The following is a 27,978-nucleotide window of genomic DNA, read 5'->3' on the forward strand; positions in this document are numbered from 1 at the left end:
TTGTGAAAGGAGATTGTGTCTACCAACTCTATTGTAGTGTACTCACCCAAGTGCTTAGTACAGTGCTCTGTACATAGTAAGTGCTTAGTAAATACCATTGACTGATTGATAGATATTTGGACCATGCCCTTAGCAGACAGGTGTATCTGTGGCTTTCCTCCCAGGATCTGTACAGAACAATAATGATAACAACTGTGGTACTTGTTAAGCTCTTAGAAGATGGTGAGTCCCACGTAGGATAGGGACTCTGTCTGACCTGATTTATCTTGTCTCTACCACAGCCCTTGGTACATATCACAAATACCTTTACAAATACCACAATTATTACAAACTGGGGCTCCTTTCCTGTTCACCCCACCAAGGGCACAGCTGATACTTGGTGGGGTTGAGAGGGGGCACAAATCAACCTGGCAAGAGGAACTGGTTCTCTTCCGACAAAGAGCCTGCAAGGCAACACTAGATTCATTTGAGGAAATTTATTAAAATCATAATGGCCAACTCCACAGCCGCTTCCCAGCAGTTAGCGACATCAACGGTAATAACGGGTCTTCATTTCCAGAAGCTTATAAGATGGCGACAACCAAAAGAATCACGGCAGGAATCAGACAAAAAAAAAAAGCACTGGGAATGTTCCCTCCTGAAATGTGGGCTTCCTTTCTCCACCCGGTTGCCAATAGCTCTTGGCTCCAGTTTCCTGAGTGTGGACTACTGTGCGTGTTAATGCTATTTAAGATATCCTTCTGTGGAACCCGATGGTACAAGGAAACAAGCATCCATCCTCCTTCTGACCCGGCTCTCCCCGGACGATGCGACTCTCCTTCTTTCCTTCGTTTGAGTGTCATCGCTTCTGTGTTCCCAGCGGGTGAGGTGCAGGGGTGGGGGCGAGGTAAGTCACAGCGCTGGTCGCCCAACACCTACCAGGGCCACGATACTGAGTTGGCTTAACCTCGTTGTGTCTCCGTATGGTACTTTAAAAAAAAAAGTTTTCTAAAAAATATACGGCACTAAGGGTGTAAAACTACACAGCTCCATACGGTTGAAATTTCCTACAGCTTCCAGGTCTCCACCGTGGCCCCGGCCAGTGGCTTCTAAATGTAGAGCTGGTGGGCCGCCAGGGTCTCCATGAAGGGCCGGACGAGGTTGTCGGTGGAGAAGTAGAAAATCAAACCAAAGGTGATGGAGATGGGCAGAGCCGGCAGTGCTTTCTTGAAGACGGCCAGCAGCAAGAGCGTGAGACACAAACCCTGCGGAAAACAATGGGGGATGCAGGGGCGAGGGGGAGGGGTTGGCAGGAAAAGATGAGGCAGGCCTCAGCATCGGACAGCCACAGCAGGGCTTAATGGCCGGGCCCCAACGCCTTAGAAAATGGCCCTCTTCACGGTCAGCAGTGCAATTTACACATGGACGAGGAAGCCTCTCATCAGACGTGTGAGGACCCGAGAGCTCGGCGAGAGGGCAGCCCGACCCTGGGAGGGACTTGAGGTTTTCTCAGACAACCGGTCACCCGCCAACGCGCCCCAGGAGATGTAACATAACCAGGGATCCGGGGCACATGCGATCGAGTCACCGCCTGCTCAGTTCCGGCTGGCGGCAGGAAGTGCGGTGAAGGTGGGGAAAAGGCATCGGCACATCTGGGCCTTCATTCGGGAGGTCGAAAGTGAACGTAGCCAACCCCAGGCTGTAGATTCAAACGATCTAAAAGTGCAACTGGCTATGTCACTCTGAATGCCACAGTGTCCCCTGCCCTTTCATTTCCATCACAGATAACATTTTGAAGTTTAGCATTCAGGGTGGGCTTAACCAACACCTCCCTCTCTGGGCAGGGGCTTGCTTCACTGTGCCTCAGTCTCCCGATCTGTCATACAGGGATGAATGAACCCTGGGCTACGTTCAGGAATTTGGCTGTAAGATGAAATGCTATGGACCCCAGTGTAGGTACATTGGCTAAATACAGCCCTGGCCCTCAGACAGGAAGAGCAAGACCAGAGAGCCTAAACTCACATGTACTGATCTTATAAAGAAGCATTAACGGGCAGAGAAAGCTGGAATTTGCTAAGAACTTACTATGTTTCAAACACTATTCTAAGCGCTGCAGTTAACTAGGTCAGACACAGTCCCTGTCCCGCATGGGGGTTCACAGTCTAAGCAGGAGAGAGAATAGGTATTTAATTCCAATTTTACAGTTGAGGAAACTGAGGGCCAGAAAAGTTTAAGTGATTTGCCCAAGGTCACACAGCATGCTCCTGGCTGCTCCAGGATTACAACCCTGGTCCTCCGATGGTCTTCAGGAATCATTCTAAAGAGGATGTCTTCCAGCTGATCTCTATCGAAAACAGGGAACTGAATCTAAGCAGCAGTCAAAGGGTGGGGTTAGTCTGAGTAAAGACCTTCTTGACGATAGGGGTGATTTTATGGATTTCAGGGGACCTTGAGGAATTCTACCTGGAGGTTTTTATCACTCTCTGGCCCAAATGTCTTCTAGTTTGGGAGTTTAACTACGTGCCAGGAACCTAAGCGCTGGTGTAGACACAAAGTAATCAGGTTGGACAAAGTTTATGTCCCACATGGGGCTCACAAAAGTAATCCCCATTTTACAGATGAGGTAACTGAGTCCCAGATAAGTGAAATGATTTGCCCAAATTCACATAGCAGGCAAGTGGTGGAGCCCGGAGTAGAACCCAGGTCCTCCTGACTTGCAGGCTTGTGCTATATCCTAAGCAACGCCCCTTCTCAGATCTAAGATTCTGGTCGGAAGCCACTCCTAACGGGACTCCAATGGCCTGCAGGTTTTTAACACTACACACACAAACATCTGGTATTTCAGCCCTGACCTGGGGGGATTCAACTCTCATCCAGTGGAAAATAACCTCACCGGAGGTAACTTGTCGCAGGAGGTGGCCAGCCCAGCTCTGCAGTCCTGGCCTTCACCTCCCCGACTTGGCAGTGTCACCTGACCGCATGGGGCCAGCCAGACTCCCGAGACGTTACTCACAATGAGAATGGCGACAAAGCAGGCCAGGGTAGTGTTCCAGTCACCGCTGGCCGTGGCGGCGGCCTTGCCCACCAGCACGCTGTAGAAGATGAAGTCCCCGAGGCCCAGCTTCACACCCCCTGTTGGGTGGGCGACAGAGAAAATCCCTTCATCAGCCTCCCTGGGAGCCCCGGGGGCCATATCTGCCTGGGCCAGTGCCAGCCCCACACCTATCACAACCCAGCCTCTCCGGACGGAGGTGTTGCCCACAAAAGGAACCCAATCTTCCTCCTCTGGCTCAGGCCCCCAGTCCCGGCTCTGCCACTTGTCAGCTGTGTGACTTTGGGCAAGTCACTTAACATCTCTTAACATCCTTTTTTTCCTCTCCTCCTCCCCATCCCCCCCACCCTATCTCCTTCCCCTCCCCACAGCATTTGTATATATTTGTACAGATTTATTACTCTATTTATTTTACTTGTACATATTTGCTGTTCTATTTATTTTGTTAATGATGTGCATATAGCTATAATTCTATTTATTCTGACAATTTTGACACCTATCTACATGTTTTGTTTTGTTCTCTGTCTCCCCCTTCTAGACTGTGGGCCCGTTGTTGGGTAGGGACTGTCCTTATATGTTGCCAACTTGTACTTCCCAAGCGCTTAGTACAGTGCTCTGCACACAGTAAGCACTCAATAAATACGACTGAATGAATGCAAGCTCATTGTGGGCAGAGAACGTGTTTACCAACTCTCATACTGTACTCTCCCAATGGCTCGGTAAAGTGCTCTGCACACAGTAAGCATTCAGTAAATACTACTGATTGATCGCCCCCAGCTCCGGCCCCTTCCAGAATGCATCTCCACCCTCTAGTCTGGGCTTCATCCCACTGCTTCTTTGGAGGGTCTCGGGGTAGACACCAGGCTTCAGGCAAGCTGGCGATGGAGAACCGGGGTGCACCAAACCCACTACAGCCCCAGCAACCAGGAGTTACACCTGAGGACTCCACCTCAAATACCATCTAGAGGACCACAATGAAGGGGGTGGAAAAAGGATCAGGAGCAAATCTCCCCGTTAAGTGGCATCAGCCCAATAAGGGTTCATGGAAGCTGTGACATTGTTTCCATTTAGGGCTAAGCCTGTCTGCGTCAGACACAGCCTGGGAATGCTTAATTTTTCCGATTCAAGGAAATAAAGGGGAATAGGAAAATGGGAGCCTGAAATCCTCCAGATAATCTCCAAACTTCAGGCTTGTCAACTGGTCCCAGCCCCTCCCAGGGGCTATCTCCTTTTATTTCCTCAGTGCTATTGCAGGGCTACTGAGCAATGAAATGGCCAAAAAACAAAGCCCAAACTCCCCCTTCTAGACTGTGAGCCCGCTGTTGGGTAGGGACTGTCTCTATGTGTTGCCGACTTGTACTTCCCAAGCGCTTAGTACAGTGCTCTGCACACAGTAAGCGCTCAATAAATACGATTGATTGATTGATTGAACAAATTAACAACCTAGCAGCCTGTAGAAGACAGCAGAGAAGCGAAAGGCTTGGAGGGTCCCCAAACCACTTATTGAACCTAGGCGCCTTCAGGCGAGAGGGAAGGTGGTCAGCAGCTGTGGGGTATTTGTCTGCATGACCGCACCCCAATATCAACTCTCTCTTCCTGCCATCAGCGCCATCCCACCTCCACCTCACAGAAGCATTGACCTTCTGTCTCACTGTGGCGGGGTTCGGAGCACCCCCGCATTCCAGGGCTGCTGCTGCCCATCCTCCTGAGCTTGTGAACCCTGCTGAGGCCCCACTTCCCCCAGCCTAGACCACCTGCCATCCTGAGGGTTGACAGTGCAAACACTACTGAAGCCCGGCCTCCTACAACCCAAATGGCCGTTCAGCCTCACGGCAGTGGTTCCTTACAGACTGTTCCTGAAGTTACCCCCGCCCCCACTTCAGAACAAATCTCCCAGAGGTCAGAGGGCTTCCCCCTCTAACCTTGACTCTACTGCCCTCCCGCCTCCCCTCCCCGCCTGCATGCGTCCACCTTACTTTCCTCCTCCTCTTCCTCCTCCTCCACCTCCTCTACCAAGTAGGCAGGCAGGTTGGCTGGGGCGCCTCTCTGGGGAGGGGTGGATCCGGGGCCTGGGCGGTTCCTCCAGTTCTCACTCTGCTGCTCCTCCTCTGGGCTCCCAGAGACATGAGGGGGACGGAGAGGGTGCGGGGGAGCAGGGAGGAGAAGAAGGAACACAAGAGGCATTGTCACACAAGATGATCCCAACCTGCCCTGAGCGAGTGAGGGGGAGGCCATTGGACCAGGCCCCTGGTACGTTCATGTCCAGCTGGCACCCACAGGTCCGGGATGCCCCTCCCATCTGCTTGTCCCCGCCATGCACCTCTTCCACCTCCCCGGACACAGCTCTCCTTCCAAGAAAATCCAAACATCTCTGGCTCCTGACAATCGGGGAAAACCCCCAGGATGGCAATAATGAAAGGAGGGAATGAGCCAGTCAGCTGAGAGGCGGTGCAAGGGGAAGCCCAGAAGTGCCCCGGAAGGACCTGGCTATGCCCACAGAGCAGCCACGCTTACATTTAACACAGCAGGGGTGGACAGCAGGAGGAGGCAAGAAGACCCTGGGCCTGGTCAGCAACACTGACTCTGTTCACCTCCTGCCCAGATCCAAGAAATCTGGGCAACATAACCCTCAAGGGTGAGGACTGTGTCTACCAACTCTATTGTACTGTACTCTCCCAAACAGTGCAGGGCTCAGCATACAGTAAGTGCTCAATACACACATACAATACATATCCCGGATTGACTGCTCAGCTCCCAGGCCCCGTGCTCTTTCCCCCAGGCTACATTCCCTTGGTCCCACAAAAGGGCAACATCATGAGGACGAAGAAAAAACTCCCTTCAGATCCTGCAACCCATGAATTTGGAACTTGGATTGTGCAGAGACACGGTCTTGCTGCTCACCTTCCTCCTGTGCCTGGTGGTCCGCTTCCTGGGCAGAGTTCTCTACTTTTGCCATCCCTACCGGCCACACCATGGCAGCTGCAAGGAGCAGACAGGGGTTTGTGCATCAGTTTTGTGGTCACCATCACTGCACAATAAACTCTCTTGCTGACTGGATCCCTTCCTCCTTTTGGTCCCCAAACTCCCGCCAAGCCCAGAGAACTTAAACCCCAAAACTGAGCTCAATAGGTAGATCAGAAGCTGCTGATTTTCCTTGAAGAGTGGGGTTGTCCTCCACAAAAGTGCTCAAGGGGAACTGTTCTGTTGAACCCAAGAGGCTGGCCTGGGTCCTGTCTCTAGCTCTTCCTCCAGAGACCATCCCCAGTAGGAGGGGGGAGTCAGGGTCCAGTGAAAGGAATCCAGAGCCCAACTCCACCTGTGCTGTGTGCCTTAGGCAAGTCCCTCCCTCTCTGGGCTAAGCCCGTCCCTGTCCCCCTTCTCCACCAGAGCTTGCGGTGCCAACAAAGAACACCGTTATCAGGAAGTCTCCCATCACCCGGGGAATGGGGTCTTAAAGAAAATCACATTCAAGTCAATATTGATTCAGAAGAAATTAATGGGTTATGAGTAGGTGGTTTAAAGATACCACCACCACAGACATCTTTCCACACCAATTCTTATATTATTGTTCTGTCCACCTCAAGCAGAATGCTTTATGCCCTCATGACTCACTGTTATTTTACCGTATTATACTGAAAGCTTGCAATAACACAAAGTCCTGCAGGGTAGGGCAGAGACAGACTGTGGCAGAGGCAGGCAAACTTAGCCGCATCTCGTCTTGAATGATGTCCTGAGCCAGAGGCCAAACTCTTTCTCTCTAATCAGAATCCATTTGCACTAACTTACAGACTGTGTTGTACTGGAATGGATTCTGCGGCAGGAAGAACGCTCTCTAATTCTTCCGTCAAATCAGATGATGAAAACACGTATTCTAAATACCCGGGTGTATCACTGCTGGAATTGTTCACAAAGCCTGTCGCTTTGTGGTTCATGTTGTTTTTTTCTCCATGGGGCTCTCATGGCCCACAAGGAGCCAGGTCTGGACTGGGCATGACTATTCCAACAAAATCTCCTTAGGGCTTGGGACACTGCTCTGTAGCATTCGATATACCGTTGGGGCTGAGACCCCAATGGGGATAGCCCAGATCCTCGCAAACAGCACTCTCGTGGCCTTGACCAAGTCCACTAGCCTTGACCACGAGGGCTTACTGAGGCTACCTCTACTGCCGGCAGCTAGGCCAAGGGGAGAGGGAGCCAAACCAAATCCTCACACTCCGTAGCCAGATTGAGTGGGATCCTGCCAGCTTTTGGAAGGAGGAAGGTGGGGCCTGGAGTGGCTTCCCCGCTGGGTGAAGGGTCAAAATTAGCAAACAGGGAGAGCCGGTCTGGGGACGTTTCTCTCTGCTTGGTGAAGCTGAGCAGAACAGTTATCTCTCATTTGCTTCTTCCAGACTCCTTCTCTCTGCAGGAATCACTGGCTCAGAGTGGAGGAGGAAGGACTTGGGAGGGAAAGGTGAGGGAGCAGATGCCAGAAGCCCAGCCTACTGCTGTTTGATGGGAATGATCTTTAATCCCGTAGAGCATGCCGAGCATGCCCCCTGAGAAGCCAAGACCCAAGGAATCCCGTTTCCAGCAGAAGGTCAGGTCCCTGTACGAACTCAGAAAAGTTTTTCCTGTTCATCAAAGAGCGATGCCTCAAATTCCATTTTGAAAGGGAAGGAAAAGCTGGAAACAGCCCCCGAAAGGCCCAGAGGAGGGGCTGAGGGGATGATGATCATTCTCGTCATTTGCTCAAGACGTACCGAACTACATGGCACAGGAAACAGTCCTACTTACAGGAATATATCAAGGCAGGGAAGATGGGCTCATTTCTCTCTTGGGCCGTCTCCACCAGCATTCTCAGGGGCCCTTTTGGGCACAGCACAGCCACAAGATCTGGAAAAAGTCCAACATTCACTTTGGAAACAGCCATTCCCAAAAGATCCCGGGCTTACCTCTTGATCGGGTCCTCTAGGGCTACCACCCATCTCCCCTGAGAGAAGGTGAACTCCTCGTGGGCAGAGAACACAGCTCATGTTTCAGTTCTCTTTTCTCCAAATGCTTAGTACAGTGCACAGTTAGAACCACTAGTACTACCACCACCCAAGTCCTTTCCACTTGGTACCTTGAAGAGAGCAAGGGAGATGGACCCTGAAGTCCTGTTTTAAACAACTGTGTTGCTCTATATTAACAATAGTAATTGCCACATTTATTAAATGCTTATAGGCACCATAGTACCGGGGTAGACACAAGGTGAACAGATCAGACATAGACCGGGAATCCGATATGGAAAAGGAACTAAAAGGTGGGGAGAATAACGATTCTACCCCCATTTTGCAGATGACGGAATTGAGGCACAGAGAGGTTAAGTGACTTGGCCAAGATCACAGCACTGTTGGGTGTCACAGCCATGACTACTGATGCCCAGTCCTGTGCTCTTTCCCAGAGGTCATGCTGCTTCAAACTTCAGTCATCTGCCAATTTCTAGATATGTTTTTGACCTAGCAAGCTGGCCAGCCATGAGAACCACGCCAGGAGTTTAGAGAGGAGGTCAAGAAAATAAATGACTCAGTCTCTCTTTCCAGGGCACTTTTCACCTGGGAATCTCACTAATGTTTGGCACACACGAAGGGGCCTAATGGGTTGTACGCTTTGAGGGCAGGGCCTGTCTCTTATACTTGGCCATTCCCCAAATACCTTTTCCCAAGGAGACAATGACCCACTGCTGCCACCCTCGAGGTGGGAACTCTTGCCCAGGCAATGGTTTCATCGCTCCACCTTTAGCCCAGACCCTTCCAAGAGCGGCCCCCAAGCCTGCCAGTGACGTACCATACACAGAGATGGCTCCCAGGATGACCCAGGCCGACCACTCTGGGAGATACTTGATGAAGACCAGGGCCATGAGGGCACTGATCATGATGAGGTAGGCCTGCTGCAGCTGCAGGGGGCCCTTCCAGTGGATGCAGATCATCCCGACGGCCCCAAAGTTCCAGATGACCAGGAAGAGCGTGGGGTAGTCCATGGCCAAGTTGTAGGTCTTCAGCACCTCCCTGCCAGGAAAAGCCAACAGAGTAGGGCAGCAGCCGGCGGCCGATTTGGTGGCCATGGGGAAAATGACAAACTGACACATGTGACGAGCATGCCACTCTTGGGCCTACGGCAGTGCCTCCTGTTTTGTTTTTACAGGAGCCGGGACCCATCACATGTAGCCAAGGGACGGCCCCTTGATTGGGCTGGCTACAGGTCAAGGTTCCCAGCTCCTCACAGTTACTGGTTTATTCACCCAGGTTGTGTGAGGTGTTGGCCACTCCATCTACTTAAGCTTGGGCTGAAGCTCACCAGTGGCTATCCTCCCCAGCTAGGCAGTCCCCAAGGGGCAATTTTCTCCCATCTCTCGGGTGGGAAAATTATCCACAGGAGGGAGGATTTCCCAAAGAGAACACACCCAGACCTGAGAGTAGCTTGGGGCCCCTACCTAGTCCACCTCGTGTTCAAGCACAACCTCCCTTCCCCGGGGAGACCCACAGTGCACCGGGCACAATCCGTGCCTGGTAACCGGGAGCTGAATGCCTGTGAGTGGGCATGCTTTGTGCCTGCATAGCAATGCTACTCTTTGCCCACAGAAGGGACTGCAACACTGGCTGCCCCAAGATGGCTCCAAACTGAAAGGGCAGCCCCTCCACCCCCCCCAACCCCCCCAGGGTTCAGGCCTGGGCCTATGCAATGCTTCCTTTATACTTACCCAAGATAGATGTAGGTAAACAGGAACAGCAGCATCAGGGAGGACAGGATGAGCCAACCGTGAATAAACTGGATGAAACAAAATGCAGACAGATTATTCAGTTGAGGCTCAGCTCTCCACAACAAGTTACTTGCCCAGATCGAGAGCAAGAGGGTACCGGGTTGGTTTCAGGGCTCCAGTGGGTGTTGAGCAGTCCTAGACAGAGACTGCTTAGCCTGAGAACTTGGCCTCTGGATGACATTTTTCAGTGTAAAGATGGGCAGCCTGCCCAAGACCCACCCCAACCTCCTCTAGTCAAGCCTGCTCCAGCAGTCTCAAGAAGGGCAGATTTTCGGGACAAACCCCAGTAGCACTCAGGTGGAGGTTCCAAAGAGTCCCTTGACCCGTCACCCAACCCCACCGTCGTTCCCCAGGCCCCTGACCTTGTAGCAACGATATTTGTAGAGCAGGACCAGGAAGATTGTCATGACGACGATGACGCTGATCATGATGAGGGTGTTCAGCACGGAATTGAGGAGGCGCTGGCCCACCGACGGCGTGTCTTCTGTGAACGGGGTGTAGATCCTGAGGAGAAAAGAGGAGATGGTCCCAGCCTCTGTTTCCCTCCCTCTCGGCCCTTCTATGGCCCACAGCCCCGCTTTCCAATCTTTCTCCCCTGACGTGTGCCACAGGAGCCCCAGGTCTAAGCCGAGCCAGCAGATGCTTTGGCACAAAGCCCATGGCTCCAGCTTCTTGAGGCAACCCACAGTCCACAAACAAGGTGACGTAGATGCGTCCAGAGGTGGCTCCCGGGTCAGAGGTTGGGCCGCCTGCTCTCGGCGACACCTTCCAGAGGTCCCAGAGTACTCCTCCGCGGGGTAGACCCTCCCCACCAGACACTCCTTCATAGAGGCACCACCAGCCCTGACGCCTTGATGGCAGCCAGTCGGCCAACGCTATGCCCACTCATTCTCCGGCCACCGGCTGAATGCGTGGAACACCCCAGAGGACTTTTCTGATATATTAGGAAGGTAAATGCCCTTTGGGAACCTCGGGGGGCTTTAGTTTTGCCTGGAGGTGGGCATTTCTTCAGGTTCCCCCGGCCCAAGGATCCTTCGGCCTAGCCCACTCCAAATGCCAGATGGAGAACGAGTCTCCAGAGTTCCCACTTCCAAACAGACAGATGCACACCCTCATACACATGCCCACAGGCCCCCAGGGCTTTCCGGGTCCCCGTCCCATGAGTACAAGACCCCGACTCACAGCTGCCCGTTCTTCTCCGTGTAGAAGCGGACCGACTTGATGGTGGCCACCACAACCACCATGCACAGTGTCACCGGGACAAACAGCATGATCACGTGCTTCGCTCCGTACTTGAGGGACGGCTCCTCCTCCTCCTCTTCATTTTCCAGCGCAGGACTCCTGGCCGCACCCCGGCTCCCGGGGGCACGACGCACGGCACCAGCGCCAGGATCCCAGCTGGCTGGGTGTTTCTGTGGGAAGGCAGCAGGCTTGGACCGGTGCCCTGGGCATCTCGGGGAGGTGCCGAGTCCCAGAGGTCTGAGTGGAACCAGACACGTCACTGCTGCCACCACCCCGGAACACCAATGGCTGCCACAGCAGATGCTACACAAGAGTCTGCTTAAAACTACTGCTGGGTACTATGAATTAACTAATGATGCCTTTTATTATGCTGCTTCCTATGTGCCCAGTCCTATGCTAAGCACTGGGGTCGATATAGCTCATTGGCTCAGACTCAGTCCCTGACCCACCTGGGGTGCTCAGACCAAGAGGCGGGGAGAAAAATTAACATTCCCATTTTATAAATGAGGAAATAGGCTCACAGGTTACATGCAAGGTTATGCAGAACATCAGTGGCAAAGCTGAGATTAGCACTTGGGTCTCCTGACCCCTCGTGGGAGGCTCTTTCCATTAGGCCATATTGCCTCTCCTGAAGCAGCCTGAGAGTCAAAGACCCTGGGTTCTAATCCTGGCTCTCGCTTGAAGTCATACATCCAGCACGTGGCCGTCACTTAACTTCTCTGTGCCTCAGTTTCCTCATCGGTAAAATGGGGATAAAATACCTGTTCTCCCTCCTACTGAAACTACGGGCCCCATGTGGGATAGGAACTGTGTCCCACCAGATGATCTTGTATTTACCTCAGCTCTTAGTACACTGCCTGGCACAAAGCAAGTGCTTAACAAATACATCCCCATTGACGACAATGATGAGCAACAGTGCCAGGAGACCTAAGTGGAAAAAGCAGATTTAGTTCCCGCTTCCATCACTAACTAGGGCCAGTGCAGAGGGAATCCAAGTCTGCTGCCAAGTCAAACAGGAACACGAGGCCATCACAGCTCAGGTCCCATGTCTTTCCAAGATAGAATTCCAACCTAAATATTTAGCTGAGGAAAGAGGGTGAGGAAATGAGTCGGTGATGGGAAAACTCAACCTCTGGCACAAAGTGGCCACCTTGGGATTCTACCGGGTCAAGGAGCCGCACCAAGCGAAGGTCTGAGTTGTTGGGTTGGAGCGGGCTGATGGATGACTGTCCAATGACCTCCGATCTCCTGAAAGGCTACTGGACTGAAGGCAGGGAGCAGGGCTTCCCCGCTCCCCCTGAGAGGGGCTCTCTGAGCTACAGGTGGCCCCAACATGGAACATGGAGGTCAGGGAAGAAAGGGGGACAGTAAAACGGACACCAGACTGGGTGAGTGAGCGGGGAGGCTGCAGAATCTGTTGTCCTGGAGCCCTTTGAAAACGGGGACCTGGATGATTCGGGCGAAAGTCTCATCTGGATGCAGGGAGACAGAATTGGAACACACCTTGAATTGGTACAGCACTTTGATGTTTTCAAAGAGCTTGTTTACCTTATTTCTGTCAGGAAGGCAGGAAGAAGTGGGCGGTATCTTACAGAGGGGGAAACTGAGGCACCGAGCATTTAAACGACTTCCCTGGGGCCACACGGCAGGCCAGAGGCAGACCTGGCATTGGAACCCGGGCCTCCAGATCATCAGCTCCGAGCCTATCCCCTAGACCTCACTGCCTCTCAGATGACTTCTCTTCAAGCTCCGCTAGCTCCGCTCCGGGTTTACGATTCTGCAGCATTCGGGGCTTCAGGGATTTGAACCCAGACATTCCAATCAATCGTATTTTCTGAGCGCATACTGTGTGCAGAGTAATGGAGTAAGAGTCTGGGAGAGGACAACAGAACTAGAAGACGCAATCCCTGCCCTCAGGGAGCTAACACCCCTGCTTGCTCCATACACGCCTAGCTCGTGGCCGGTAAGAATCAGTCCCATAAACACATGGATGACGGTCCAGTGACCTCCGACTACGGCCCCCAACCCAAGTCAGCAGATGTGGAGGCCACCTGGGGCCACTCTCTGATTCACGGGGCACCTCTCACAAGGCCAAACCTACCCTCTGGGCCACATCTTCTCCCGCCTCTGGGGCTGGCGTTCCATCCTGATAGGAACGGGACATTGGGCTCTCAGCTGACATCAGGGAAGTCCGCTCGTTGCAAACTTCCTCCTCGCTGTCGGAATTCATGAAGGTGATCATGACTCACCCCTCGCGCAGGGCCTGCAGGGAAGAGCAAGGGGAAATGGTTACAACCGGCCCCAGTGGAACCGCTGAGGGGAACTAGGGAGGGAAGAGGCCAGGGATCTGAATTGAGCACTCACCGTTTGCAGAGCACTGTACTAAGCGTTTGGGAGAGTGCAATATAACAGAGTCGGTAGACACATTCCCTGCTCACCACGAGCTTAGTGTCTAGAAGGTATCGGCCAATAAATGCTTCACGACACTTTTCAGAGTCTGAAATAAAAAATTCCAAATGAAATGGAAAAGTTGAGCCATTCAGAATCAGTCACCACTTTATGATCCCCAGTTGTTTTTTGCTTCGACGGTCCGAGCCCTTCTGACATGCTCCTGCCATGGGGACAGGGGAGAGCCCATCAAGGGGGCAAAGGGCAAGCTTTGATGATCTGTAGTGTCCTTGCATCCACTGCTACCACAGTTTTCAAATTAGAGTTATTCCCTCCCCCGCTGCCATTAGACTGTGAGCCCCACAATGGACAGGGGCAGTATCCAACATGATTGTCTTGTACCTATCCAGTGCTTAGTACAGTGTTTGGCACACAGTATGCACTTGCCAATTGCCAGAACAATAATAAAAGGGAGGACTGGGTGGTATTTCAATTTTTTGCCTAGAAGAGCAGCACACTGTTTTCCCCTCGACCCTGGCTTTGCAGCCTGTTAACGAACTCTCTCAAGCCCTTCGCTGAAAAGGCCTGTGGAAAGGACAGCGGAAAGAAGGGATGCTTGAAGGTTAGAAAGGACCCACATCCATCAATCAATGGTAGTAACTACTGTTTGCCTAGCACCAGACTAAGCCAGTCAGTCAATTGTATTTATTGAGTGCAGAGCACTGTACTAAGCGCTTGGGAGAGGAAGACAGAAAAATATCACCAACACATTCCCTGCCCACAACAAACGCTTTCATTCTAGCACTAGACTAAACATTGGGGAAATACAGAAGAGTCGTTAGACCCAATCCCCAACCTGGAGGCACTTACCACCTAGCTGGGGAGGTAGACACTATCGATCAGTCCTCTAGACTGTAAGCTTCTTGTGGGCAGGGAACGGGTCTACCAACTCCACTTCACTGCACTCTCCCAAGCACTTAGTTTAGTACTCTGTACACAGTAAGCGCTCAAGGTAGACACTATCGATCAGTCATCTTTATTGAGCGCTTACTGTATACAGAGTACTGAACTAAGTGCTTGGGAGAGTTCAGTGGAGTTGGTAGACCCGTTCCCTGCCCACAAGAAGCTTGCAGTCTAGAGGACTGTAATGCTAGAACAACTTACAGCTGTGCTAACACAGGTGATGCTCTCATCTGTCTCCCCTCCCTCCCATGCAGGTGGGTACCAGTAATGAAACCCTGCAGGCAAAAGAGAAAAGACCAAGGTCACGGGAAGTCTAACAGCAGCAGCACCAGGGGAAAGGCACTCGACCAACTGAGAGAGAGAGAGAGAGGAGAGAAATGTACAATCGGACTGATGGAAAAGTGATGGCCTTCAGCTCCTGCATCCTTCTTAGAAGGGGTTCCATCATTACTGAGACACCAAATCCTGGGGCGACAGGGGTCTGACAGACAGTGAAGATGGATGGCATTGTCTGCACTTGGGTGAGCCCTGCCTTTTGCTACCTCCATCCTCCAAGGGGCAGCCTAAATGCCAACCATCTGACCTCCTCTTTTAACCTCCTCTCAATGAGCTTCCTTCCTTCTTTGCAGTAGAAGAAATAAACAGGTAAGAAGGGGACCGTTTTATAGACTGATCTTGGTGTGCATTTGTTCAATCGTATTTATTGACCACTTACTGTACTAAGCACTGAGACACAGTCCCTGCTCCACATGGGGCTCACAATCTTAATCCCCAATCCCCAATTTACAGATAAGGTAACTGAGGTACAGAAGAGTTAAGCAACTTGTCCAAGGTCACAACAGCAGATACGTGGTAGAGCTGGGATTAGAACCCAGATCTTTCTGACTCCAAGGCCCATGCTCTAATAATAATTATTATTATGGTATTTATTAAGCATTTACTATGTGCCAGGCTCTGTTCTAGGTGCTGGGGTGAATACAAAGAAGTAGCGTGGCTTAGTGGAAAGAGCATGGGCTTGGGAGCCAGAAGTCGTGGGTTCTAATCTCAGCTCCACCACTGGTCCCCTATATGACTTTGGGCAAGTCACTTAGCTCTCTTTGCCTCAGTTACCTCATCTGTAAAATGGGGATTAAGGCTGTGAGCCCCACTTGGGACAACCTGATAACATTATACCTACCCCTGCGCTTGGAACAGTGCTTGGCACTTAGTAAGCACTTAACAAATACCACCATCATTATTATTACAAGCAAATTGGGTTGGACACAGCCCCTGCCCGGCATGGGGCTCACAGTCTTAATCCCCGTTTTACAGAGGAGGGAACTGAGGCCCAGAGAAGTGAAGTGAGTTGCCCAAGGTTACCCAGCAGGCAAGTGGTGGGGCCAGGATTAGAACCCATGACCCCCAAGCCCGTAATCTGTCTTCGAGAAACAGCATGGTTTAGGGTCAAGAGCCCCGGCTTGGGAGTCAGAGGTCGTGGGTTCTAATCCCGGCTCTACCACTTGTCAGCTGGGTGACTTTGGGCAAGTCACTTGACTTCTCTGTGCCTCAGTTCCCTCATCTGTAAAATGGGGATGAAGACTGTGAGCCCCACGAGGGACAACCTGATTACCTTGTATCTGCCCCAGCGCTTAGAACAGTGCATGGCACACAGCACTTAACAAATACCATTATTATTATTATTCTCCACTAGACCCTGCTGCTTCTCAGAGGCCACGACCCCCTCGGGGATGTTTCCAGGAAGCCCTCCTCACGCACGGTCCTTGTATCTGCCCCAGCGCTTAGAACAGTGCATGGCACACAGCACTTAACAAATACTACTATTATTATTACTCTCCACTAGACCCTGCTGCTTCTCAGAGGCCACGATCCCCTCGGGGATGTTTCCAGGAAGCCCTCCTCACGCACGGTCCTTGTATCTGCCCCAGCGCTTAGAACAGTGCATGGCACACAGCACTTAACAAATACCACTATTATTATTACTCTCCACTAGACCCTGCTGCTTCTCGGAGGCCACGATCCCCTAGGGGATGCTTCCAGGAAGCCCTCCTCATGCACGGACCTTGTATCTGCCTCAGCGCTTAGAACAGTGCATGGCACACAGCACTTAAATACCATTATTATTATTATTATTCTCCACTAGACCCTGCTGCTTCTCATCATCATCATCATCATCAATCGTATTTACTGAGCACTTACTGTGTGCAGAGCACTGTACTAAGCCCTTGGGAAGTACAAGTTGGCAACATATAGAGACAGTCCCTACCCAGAAGCAGCGTGGCTCAGTGGAAAGAGCCCGGGCTTTGGAGTCAGAGGTCATGGGTTCAAATCCCGGCTCCGCCACTTGTCAGCTGTGTGACTTTGGGCGAGTCACTTAACTTCTCTGGGCCTCAGTTCCCTCATCTGTAAAATGGGGATGAAGACTGTGAGCTCCACGTGGGACAACCTGATTACCTTGTATCTACCCCAGCGCTTAGACCGGTGCTTTGCACATAGTAAGCGCTTAACAAATACCAATATTATTAAAAGGGGGAGGCCCTCGTCAGGGGCCACGATCCCCTCGGGGATGCTTCCAGGAAGCCCTCCTCAGGCACGGTTGCCGCGCTGGAGCCGGGCCTCCGAACAAACGGGTCGAGTACATATTTATTACTCTATTTATTTATTTATTTTACTTGTACATATCTATCCTATTTATTTTATTTTGTTGGTATGTTTGGTTTTGTTCTCTGTCTCCCCCTTTTAGACTGTGAGCCCACTATTGGGTAGGGACTATTGGCCCTGCTGAGAGCTCACCTCCTCCAGGAGGCCTTCCCAGACTGAGCCCCTTCCTTCCTCTCCCCCTCGTCCCCCTCTCCATCCCCCCATCTTACCTCCTTCCCTTCCCCACAGCACCTGTATATATGTATATATGGTTGTACATATTTATTACCCTATTTATTTATTTATTTTACTTGTACATTTCTATCCTATTTATTTTATTTTGTTGGTATGTTTGGTTCTGTTCTCTGTCTCCCCCTTTTAGACTGTGAGCCCACTGTTGGGTAGTGACTGTCTCTATGTGTTGCCAATTTGTACTTCCCAAGCGCTTAGTACAGTGCTCTGCACATAGTAAGCGCTCAATAAATACGATTGATTGATTGATTGATTGACTGTCTCCATGTGTTGCCAATTTGTACTTCCCAAGCGCTTAGTGCAGTGCTCTGCACATAGTAAGCGCTCAATAAATACGATTGATGATGATGACGAGCAGGCTGAGGCGCCAGGAGGGGGAGGGAGGAGGAGAAGAGAAAGGGAGAGAGGAAGCCTCAGGCAAATCGGAGGGCGCTTCCCCCGAGCGGGCCAGGGGTGGGGGGCCCGGGTCATTCAGTCAGGCGTATTTATTGAGCGCTTACTGTGTGCAGAGCACTGTATTAAGCGGTTGAAGTGTAAGTCGGTACTATATAGAGATGCTCCCTACCCACCGACGGGCCCACAGTGGGTGCACGGGCCTTCCCCAGCAGGGCGAGGCCCCGGTTCCCTGCCCCAGGCGCAGCCCGGAAGCGATGGCAGCAGCACGGGATCCGCTGCCGCTTCCACCGGGGCCCCGCGGGCTGCACCTGCTGTCCGGTCCGGTCCGGTCCGGTCCGGTCCGGTCCGGTCCGGTCCTGCCCGATGATGCCCCCGACGCCGCCGCCACCGCCTACCTCCGCTGCACCCCCGGCCCGAGGATGTCAATCACGGCGCTCGCAGCCAGGCCACGCCCCCCGGCCCGGCCCGGCGCTCCCATTGGCTGCGCCGCCTCCCCTCGCAACACCGACCCGAGCGTTCGGAACCTCTTGACGCGGGGGGGGGGGGACTCCGCCGCGAGGACGTCAGGCGACAGCCAATCCGGGCTCGGCGACCATTCATTCATTCATTCATTCAATTCCCCCCCATCTTACCTCCTTCCCTTCCCCACAGCACCTGTATATATGTTCGTACATATTTTTTTTACTCTATTTATTTATTTTATTTGTACATATCTATTCCATTTATTTTATTTTGTCAGTCTGTTTGGTTTTGTTCTCTGTCTCCCCCTGTTAGACTGTGAGCCCGCTGTTGGGTAGGGACTGTCTCTATACGTTGCCGATTTGTACTTCCCAAGCGCTTAGTCCAGTGCTCTGCACATAGTAAGCGCTCAATAAATACCATTGATGATGATGATTCAATCGTATTTATTGAGCGCTTACTGTGTGCAAAGCACTGGACTAAGCGCTGGGGACGTACAATCAATCAATCATATTAGCGCTTACTGTGTGCAGATCACTGTACTAAGCGCTTGGGACGTACAATCAATCAATCAATCGTATTTGTTGAGCGCTTACTGTGTGCAGAGCACTGTGCTAAGCGCTTGGGAAGTACAAATTGGCAACATAGAGAGACAGTCCCTACCCAACAGCGGGCTCACAGTCTAAAAGGGGGAGACAGAGAACAGAACCAAACATACTAACAAAATAAAATAAATAGAATAGATAGGTACAAGTAAAACAAATAAATAAAGAGTAATAAATATGTACAAACGTATATACATATTTACAGGTGCTGTGGGGAAGGGAAGGAGGTAAGATGGGGGGATGGAGAGGGGGACGAGGGGGAGAGGAAGGAAAGAGCTCAGTCTGGGAAGGCCTCCTGGAGGAGGTGAGCTCTCGGGCCTTGAAGGGAGGAAGAGAGCTAGCTTGGCGGATGGGCAGAGGGAGGCCGTTCCAGGCCCGGGGGATGACGTGGGCCGGGGGTCGATGACGGGACAGGCGAGAACGAGGTACGGTGAGCTTCATTCATTCATTCATTCATTCAGTCGTATTTATTGAGCGCTTACTGTGTGCAGAGCGCTGTACTAAGCGCTTGGGAAGTACAAGTTGGCAACATCGAGGGACGGTCCCTGCCCAACAGCGGGCTCACAGTCTAGAAGGGGGGAGACAGACAACAAAACGAAACAAATAGGTGAATTACAGGGCCTGACACAGAGTTAGCACTTAAGCACTACAATTGTTATCATTATTGTTACAAGGAATGAAGGAATTTTAGTGTTAATACAATTAATACAACACAGGCATACACTCCTCACCCTGGGCTTCCAGGCTGTCCATCCCCTGGCCCCCTCCTACCTCACCTCCCTTCTGTCCTTCTCCAGCCCAGCCCGCACCCTCCGCTCCTCCGCCGCTAATCTCCTCACCGTTAGGCCTCGTTAGGCCTCGTTCTCGCCTGTTCCGCCATCGACCCCCGGCCCACGTCCTCCCCCGGGCCTGGAATGGCCTCCCTCTGCCCATCCGCCAAGCTAGCTCTCTTCCTCCCTTCAATGCCCTACTGAGAGCTCGCTTCCTCCAGGAGGCCTTCCCACACTGAGCCCCTCAATGTAAAAGTAAAATAAATGGAGTAATAAATATGTACAAACACATATACATATATACAGGTGCTGTGGGGAAGGGAAGGAGGTAGGATGAGGGGGCCTACTCTTTTCAGTTGATCCAGTGCGGATCTGCTCTATAATCCAGACCTCATTACCTTCCCCAGATCTGTTATTCCTTCCTTCAAAGGGGAGGTGACCACTCAATCAATCAATCGTATTTATTGAGAGCTTACTGTGTGCAGAGCACTGTATTAAGCGCTTGGGAAATACAAGTTGGCAACATATAGAGACAGTCCCTACCCAACAGTGGGCTCACAGTCTAGAAGGGGGAGACAGAGAACAAAACCAAACATATTAACAAAATAAAATAAATAGAATAGATATGTACAAGTAAAATAAATAAATAAATAAATAAATAGAGTAATAACTATGTACAAACATATATACATATATACAGGTGCTGTGGGGAAGGGAAGGAGGTAAGACGGGGCTTGCCCAAAGTCACACAGCTGATAACTGGCGGAGTTAGGATTTTAAGTAATAATAATAATAATAATGGCATTTATTAAGCACTTACTATGTGCAAAGCACTGTTCTATGTGCTGGGGAGTTTACAAGGTGATCGGGTTGTCCCACGAGGGGCTCACAGTCTTAATCCCCATTTTACAGATGAGGGAACTGAGGCGCAGAGAAGTTAAGTGACCTGCCCAAAGTCACACAGCTGACAAGTGGCGTAGGCGGGATTTGAACCCATGACCTCTGACTCCAAAGCCCGTGCTCTTTCCACTGAGTCACGCTGCTTCCCCAAGTAATGACCCTTAACTCCAGAGCCTGTGCTTTTTCCACTGAGCCATGCTGCTTCTCTTATGGCATTTAGTAAGTGCTTACGCACTGTTCTAAGCGCTGGGGAGGTTACAGGGTGATCAGGTTGACCCACGGGGGGCTCACAGTCTTAATCCCCATTTTCCCGATGAAGTAACTGAGGCCCAGAGAAGTTAAGCGACTTGCCCAAAGTCACACAGCTGTCAATTGGCAGAGTAAGGATTTGAACCCATGACCTCCGACTCCAAAGCCCGGGCTCTTTGCACCGAGCCACGCTGCTTCTCCAAGGTTCTGCCGGTGGCCTCACGTGCAACGCGTTCTGAGGAATTGACGGGCATCGAAATACTGTAAGCGATTTAATTCCGGTTTGGCATTGGGCCCCAGAAGCCTAAAATGTTTAAGTATGTGCAATATCCCTACCTTACCAGAATTTTGACAGCTTCTGCAAATCATTTAAAGGTTAATTTAGCTAATGTAGAGTACAATGGGCAAGGGCCTGCATTTGTCCCTCCACCGCCTCCTTATCCCCGAGGCTTTTCAGCTTTAGGCCTGCTTGATGCCTCTGAGTGTGCTTGATATCCAAGGCAAACACTTCACAGCACATCTTCCCTTTGTTCTCCGGATTTCCTGAAAGGAATAGCTGAAAACAAGATGAAGATACTTCTTGATCTAATCAGGAGCCCTGGCCCTGCTGTTCATTGGGAGGTAATCACCTAGACAACGGGGCTGGGACTGGGTGGGAAAACCCGTCCCATGGAGTTTTTTTCTGCTTATCCTAATGTATTTATCCTGTATTACACTCTTCGATTAAATTAGGTGCAGTACCAACTGAGTATAAAAAGGCTCTGCATTGCTTAGAGCTGAGCTGGCCTTGACTAGCAGAGGTAGCAGTATGGTGTAGTGGATAATAATAATAATAATGGCATTTATTAAGCACTTACTATGTGTACAGCACTGTTCTAAGCACTGGGGAGGTTACAAGGTGGTCAGGTTGTCCAACGTGGGGCTCACAGGTCTTAATCCCCATTTTACAGATGAGGTCACTGAGGCACAGGGAAGTGAAATGACTTGCCCAAAGTCACGCAGCTGACAATTGGAGGAGCTGGGATTTGAACCCATGACCTCTGACTCCGAAGCCCGTGTTCTTCCCACTGAGCCACGCTGCCCAGACCCGGGATTCAGAAGGTCATGGTTTCTAATCTTGGCTCTGCCACTTGTCTTCTGTGTGACCTTAAGCAAGTCACTTCACTTCTCTGTGCCTCAGTTCCCTCATGTGGAAAATGGGGAATAAGACTGAGCCCTATGTGGGACAGGACCTGTGTCTAACCTGATTTGCTTGTATCTAGCCCAGCACTTAGCACAGTGCCTAGCACCTAGTAAATGCTTAACAAATGCCATAATTATTATTATTAGGTAACTCTGCCCGTCAACCACCACTCCCTACTAGTGCCAGAAGAAGCACTAGCAATAATAAACTTGTCTGTGACATACCCGCTCAAATCCAGTGGAGGGCCTGTGAAGTTTTTCTTCAACACTCATTTTGGGCAGTGCAGTACATACAAGGTTTTTTGCAGTTTGTACCCAAACAGTACTCACCAATAAAGGGAAAATAACGCCAGGTACTAGGAACATGAAACATGACAGCACAACAAAGGACAGCTTTTTTGCCAAGCGTACACTAGGGAAATTGGCCCTTTCACACCCCCTCCAGTGCCTTCTTTTTCAAATTTCAGGGACAGTTATATACTCGTGTATTGACCATGATGTACTGATGTCTATCCCTTGCACTTTTAATGTCTAGATAAACAAAGGAGTGTCCCTCAACGCTAGTCTTTGAAGTCTTCAGTGAGGGCCTTTGAAATCAGAAACTCCTAGACAGGCCTGGTGTGATGATCATAACAGTTGCAGCATTTGTTGAATGCTTACTATGTGCCAGGCACTGTTCTAAGCACTGGCGCGGATACAAGCAAATCAGATTGGACACAGTCCCTGTCTCACATGGGACTCACAGCCTTAATCCCCATTTTACAGATGAGGTAACTGAGGCACAGAGAATAATAATGATAATAACAATAATAATAGTGTTAAGCGGTTATTATGTGTGAAGCACTGTTCCAAGTGCTTGGGAGGGGATGCAAGGTAATCAAGTTATCTCGCGTGGGGCTCACAGTCTTAATCCCCATTTTGCAGATGAGGTGACTGAGGGGCAGAGAAGTTAAGTGACTTGCCCAAAGTCACACAGCTGACAAGTGGGGGAGCCGGGATTAGAACCCATGACCTCTGACTCCCAAGCCTGTACTCTTTCCACTGAGCCACGCTGAGAAGTGAAGTTACCTGCCCAAGATCACACAACACATAAGTGGTGGATCTGGGATTAGAATCCAGTGCTCTTATCCACTAAACCATGCAGCGTCCCTGAGGAGAAACTCAGAGGAGTTTGGATTGGGAAAGGACAGAACGGGGGAGAGGCACTGGCACACAGAAAGGAGTGGACAGTAGACGATCTGTAAAACGTTTTGGATTATTGCCCAGCATGGTTCTGATGTGAATTATTTTTAATTCCACGAGGGCATTTCTCCACCTTTTTTCAAACTGGGGAACTTTCCCCTACTCATCAGTGGCAGTTAGCTAAATTCAGTGTGTGTGTGTGTGAGTGTGACCTTTGATATTTTAGTTCCACACATGATTCTCCCCCAAGGCAGAGACCTTTGGTTGCTTTTCACATGATAGTTGATGTGGGATGAGTAACAGCCCTTCCTCTTTTCAACTTTTTGACTTAATCTAAAACAGAGTTGGCAATTGCACCGGGCTCGAGCCTGGCATTTTCTCTTTTCTGATCACATGGCGAAAACCCCATGTTCAGGTTGGTAGAATCCTTCCTAAAGGGATAAAGTTTACATTTTGGTCATGATCTCTTTCTGAAGGTTCTGAAACAGGAACTCTTCTCCCATAGAGGAGGAGAAGCCCTGACCACGGCCCCCCAGGAGGCAGTGGGTGGGATGGAAGCAGCTTGGCTCAGTGGAAAGAGCACGGGCTTTGGAGTCAGAGGTCATGGGTTTGAATTCCGGCTCCACCACATGTCTGCTGTGTGACCTTGGGCAAGTCACTTAACTTCTCTGAGCCTGTTACCTCATCTGTAAAATGGGGATTAAGACTGTGCGGCCCACGTGGGACAACCTGATCACCTTGCATCTCCCCCAGTGCTTAGAACAGTGCTTTGCACGTAGTAAGCGCTTAACAAATGCCATTATTATTATTATTATTATTGTTATTATTATTATGGAAGACTGAAGGCACTAGGTAAGACTTGTGCTCTAGTTCCTCAAGGCTTTCCTTCCCACTGGGCACCACCTGGAAATCTGAAGAAACTTCAGGGACCAGATCCATGCCCTCACAATTGGGTTATGAGAGGGAAACATGGGGAATTTGAAGATATCACAGGTCTGGGAGTCAGAGGACCTGGGTTCTAATCCTGACTCTGCCGCTTGCCTGTTGTGTGACCTTGGACAAGTCTCTTAACTTCTCTGTGCCTCTTTCCTCAGCTGTAAAATGGAGATTTAACACCTGTCTCCCTCCTACACTGTCATTGTCGTATTTATTGAACGCTTACTGTGTGTACTAAGTGCTTGGGAGAGTACAATAAACAGACACATTCCTTGCCCACAACGAGCTACACTGTATGCCCTATGTGGGACAGATACTGTGCCCAACCTGATTAACTTGTAAGTACCCTTAACACATAGTAAGCACTTAACAAATACCATAATAATAATAAGCATTATTATTATTATTAATATACAGAGCTGATAGGGCATCTAACTTGTCCTGGCTAGGCACCAGGGCTGGGATGGGGCCTGGTTTTGTTTTCTTCCAGACCCAGTTTGGGTACAGATTTACCTCCCTCTTAGGGCTCCAGGCCGAAACAAGTTTTTCTTTCCCTGACTTGCTCCTGGACCATCAGGAGGCTATTTTTTCGCGGGGGGAAGGGGGAGAGAAAGAGACAGGAAAGGTATCTGCCCTTCAAAGTCAAGGTCCATTCCCTACAAGCCACACCCCTACAAACCTCTATCCTCCACCAAGCCCCATCCTAAGTTTTCCTCCAATCTCAAAATACAAAGTGAACGCCTTCGCTCTCCACAACCTCACCTCCTAGCAATATCCTGCTCTCATCTCAAACTCACTGTCCCCAAATTCTGCAGCTCCCCCAACCGCCCAAGTCCTCTGAACCCAGTTCACCTCACATTAAGAGCCCTGCTAAGTGAAAAGCCAAGTTGGTAGTACTGGAATACAGTTCCCTGTTAAATAACCAAGAGCAGTATTTGGTCGTGATACAGAGATTTCTGCTATCACATTCACAACCAGTGATTGGTCAGAATCACCCCATGTAGCAGTTGGTTCACAGAAACTTAGAACTGACTGCACCGAAGACTGCTTTTGGCAGGAACAAAATGTCTTTGTGTCTCAGTTTACTAAATCCCTCAGAGAGGTCAGTGATGTCCCCAAGGGTCATTTCGAGAAATGGATTAAAGTCATCAGACTATAGAAAATAAAGCTTATCAAAATGTACCATTATGTGTTGTGTTAGTTGAAAGACATACCGAACCAATAATTCAGAGGTTCTTTCAGCTTGGCCTAGTGTAAAGAGCATAGGACTGAGCAAGGAGACCTAGGTGCTAATCCCAATTCCGTCACTTGCTCTTGCTCCCTACATGGCGGTTTAACTTCTCTGTGCCTCAGCTTTCTCCTCTGTAAAATGGTAATAACATATCTGTTCTCCAGTTCTCCTCTTAGACGGTAGGCCCCCGTGGAACAGGGACTGAGTCCGATCAGATTTTCAGTACCTGCTCTAGCACTTGGAAGACTTAATAAAGACTATTATTATTATCATCATCAATATTTGCTTACATCTAGCCAGCCATTGCATGCTTTGCTGGAAGAAAAGCAGTGTGGCGTAGGGGCTAGAGAACAGGCCTGAGAGTCAGAGAGTCGTGGGTTCTAATCCCGGCTCTGCCACTTGTCTACTGTGTGACCTCGGGCAAGTCACTTAACCTCTCTGGGACTCAGTTGCCCTATCTACAAAATGGGGATTGAGATTGTGAGCCCCACATGGAAAAGGGTATTGCGTCCAACCCGATTTGCTTGTATCCATCCCAGCGCTTAGTACAGTGCTTGGCCCTTAGTAAACAATAAGTACCATGATTATTAAATACTTCTCTTTGGAGTGAGAAGGGGGGATACCAGGGAGGGTGAAACAGTGAGACGTGGGGCAGTGCCTACTGGGGCTATGCCGTCAGAGCCTGGGGTGTTTCCTGAGATGGGCAGACTTGATGGGAATCCTGAAAATAGCTGGCTAATAATAATGATGGCATTTATTAAGCGCTTACTATGTTTGCAAGGTGACCAGGTTGGCCCACGTGGGGCTCACCGTCTTAATCCCCATTTTACAGAGGAGGTAACTGAGGCCCAGAGAAGTGAAGTGACTTGCCCAAAGTCACACAGCTGACAAGTGGCAGAGCCGGGATTTGAACTGATGACCTCTGACTCCGGGCTCTTTCCGCTGAGCCACGCTGCTTCTGAACTTGTGAGGAAGCAACGGCTAATGAGGCGGCTCCCTGGCAACCCGCTGCTGGTCTGCTGTGGTCACTTTGGCCATAAATACTTCTAGTAAGTAAGATCCTTGCAGGCGTTTGTCAGATTGCTGCATCCTTGCCTACCTCCTCCCTCGTTGCGCCCACTGCCCTAGATGAGAAGGACCTGAAGGAGGAGCGGAGTGCCAGATCCCTCCTGCAGATTCTCTTCCCAGAAGGCTTCACCACGGGACCGAGGCCCGCCTGCCTTTTCTCATCATCCATCGTATTTATTGAGCGCTTACTGTGTGCAGAGCACTGTACTAAGCGCTTGGGAAGTACAAATTGGCAACGCATAGAGACAGTCCCTACCCAACAGTGGGCTCACAGTCTAAAAGGGGGAGACAGAGAACAAAACCAAACATACCAACAAAATAAAATAAATAGGATAGATATGTACAAGTAATCAATCAATCAATCAATCAATCGTATTTATTGAGCGCTTACTATGTACAGAGCACTGTACTAAGTGCTTGGGAAGTACAAATTGGCAACACATAGAGACAGTCCCTACCCAACAGTGGGCTCACAGTCTAAAAGGGGGGGACAGAGAACAAAACCAAACATACCAACAAAATAAAATAAATAGGATAGGTATGTGCAAGTAAAATAAATAAATAAATAGAGTAATAAATATGTACAACCATACATACAGGTGCTGTGGGGAAGGGAAGGAGGTAAGATGGGGGGATGGAGAGGGGGACGAGGGGGAGAGGAAGGAAGGGGCTCATTTTCTGATGGGAGAGCCCATCCCCGTCAGTCACCCGTGTCAAAGCCTCACATACTCTCAACACTTCAGAAATGTTAACGAATGATAACAACCCAGAGGGGGCCTCCAGTCCTGCCAGAGAGCTGTCTCCTGGCACTAGAGGGCGGACCAGGCCTCTCCTCTGGGCACTTGTCAAAGTTGGCCCATGTCACTCTCTGAGTGACATCAACAGACCCCCCTGAGCAGGCCCGCAGCCCAGCACACCTAATCAGAGCCTTCCTGATATGATGGTCTTGGTGGCAGACACATAACGAGACCCCCAAAAGCCCCCTGGATGGGCAGGGAGTCAGGGAACCTGCTTTGGCTCTCGGTGGTCACGGCCAAGTCACTTCCTCCCCTTGAGCTTCCATTTCTTCATTGGCAAAATGGGTACCAAGTGTCCCCCTCCTGACCTCACTCGGCTTGGTGTAGAGGATATGATCTGTCAAGTCTCTGGAGGACTTTGTGCGCCTTGAAATGAAATGCGTCCTCGCGATCTCTGCGGCGCCAACCCGATGTCCCGCGTTTCACCGGACTGTCATTCAGTTCAATGCAGTTGTGTTTATTGAGCTTACTGTGTGCAGAGCACTGTACTAAGTGCTTAGGAGAGTACAGTAGAACAATATAACAGACACATTTTCTGCCCACAGTGAGCTTACAATCTAGAGGGGGAGGCAGACATCAATATAAATAAATATATTTATCTGTACACCCTATGTATAGTATATCAGAGAAGCAGCATGGCTCAGTGGAGAAGAGCCTGGGCTTTGGAGTCAGCGGTCATGGGTTCAAACCCCGGCTCCACCAATTGTCAGCTGTGTGACTTTGGGCAAGTCACTTAACTTCTCTGGGCCTCAGTTACCTCATCTGTAAAATGGGGATTGAGACTGTGAGCCCCACGTGGGACAACCTGATCACCTCGTAACCTCCCCAGTGCTTAGAACAGTGCTTTGCACATAGTAAGTGCTTAATAAATGCCATCATCATCATCATATAGTTTATATTATATAATTC

At 50.4% G+C, this 27,978-nt stretch overlaps 1 protein-coding gene across 5 annotated transcripts; it reads right to left on the reverse strand.

Moving 5' to 3' along the window:
• Positions 1–457: 457 nt before the first annotated feature.
• PSEN2 (presenilin 2) lies at positions 458–18,130 on the reverse strand. Of its 5 annotated transcripts, none has more exons than XM_038761223.1 (12): positions 18,086–18,130; positions 13,419–13,551; positions 13,156–13,317; positions 10,995–11,224; positions 10,175–10,316; positions 9,753–9,820; positions 8,840–9,060; positions 7,808–7,906; positions 5,933–6,010; positions 5,008–5,139; positions 2,993–3,111; positions 458–1,244 (listed from the first exon to the last, which is right to left on the reverse strand). In XM_038761223.1, exons 3-12 carry the CDS (start codon positions 13,294–13,296, stop codon positions 1,089–1,091), a joined length of 1,386 nt encoding a protein of 461 aa, XP_038617151.1. In that variant the 5' UTR covers positions 13,297–13,317; positions 13,419–13,551; positions 18,086–18,130; the 3' UTR covers positions 458–1,088. The 5 variants fall into 5 exon arrangements, with proteins under 5 accessions (XP_038617151.1, XP_038617148.1, XP_038617150.1 ...); XM_038761220.1 differs by lacking the exon at positions 18,086–18,130 and adding an exon at positions 17,999–18,032; XM_038761222.1 differs by lacking the exon at positions 18,086–18,130 and adding an exon at positions 17,860–17,958.
• Between the last annotated feature and the right edge of the window lie 9,848 nt (positions 18,131–27,978).

This window comes from Tachyglossus aculeatus, chromosome 19 (genome assembly GCF_015852505.1).
Source record: "Tachyglossus aculeatus isolate mTacAcu1 chromosome 19, mTacAcu1.pri, whole genome shotgun sequence".
Classification (NCBI taxonomy): Eukaryota; Metazoa; Chordata; class Mammalia; order Monotremata; family Tachyglossidae; genus Tachyglossus; species Tachyglossus aculeatus.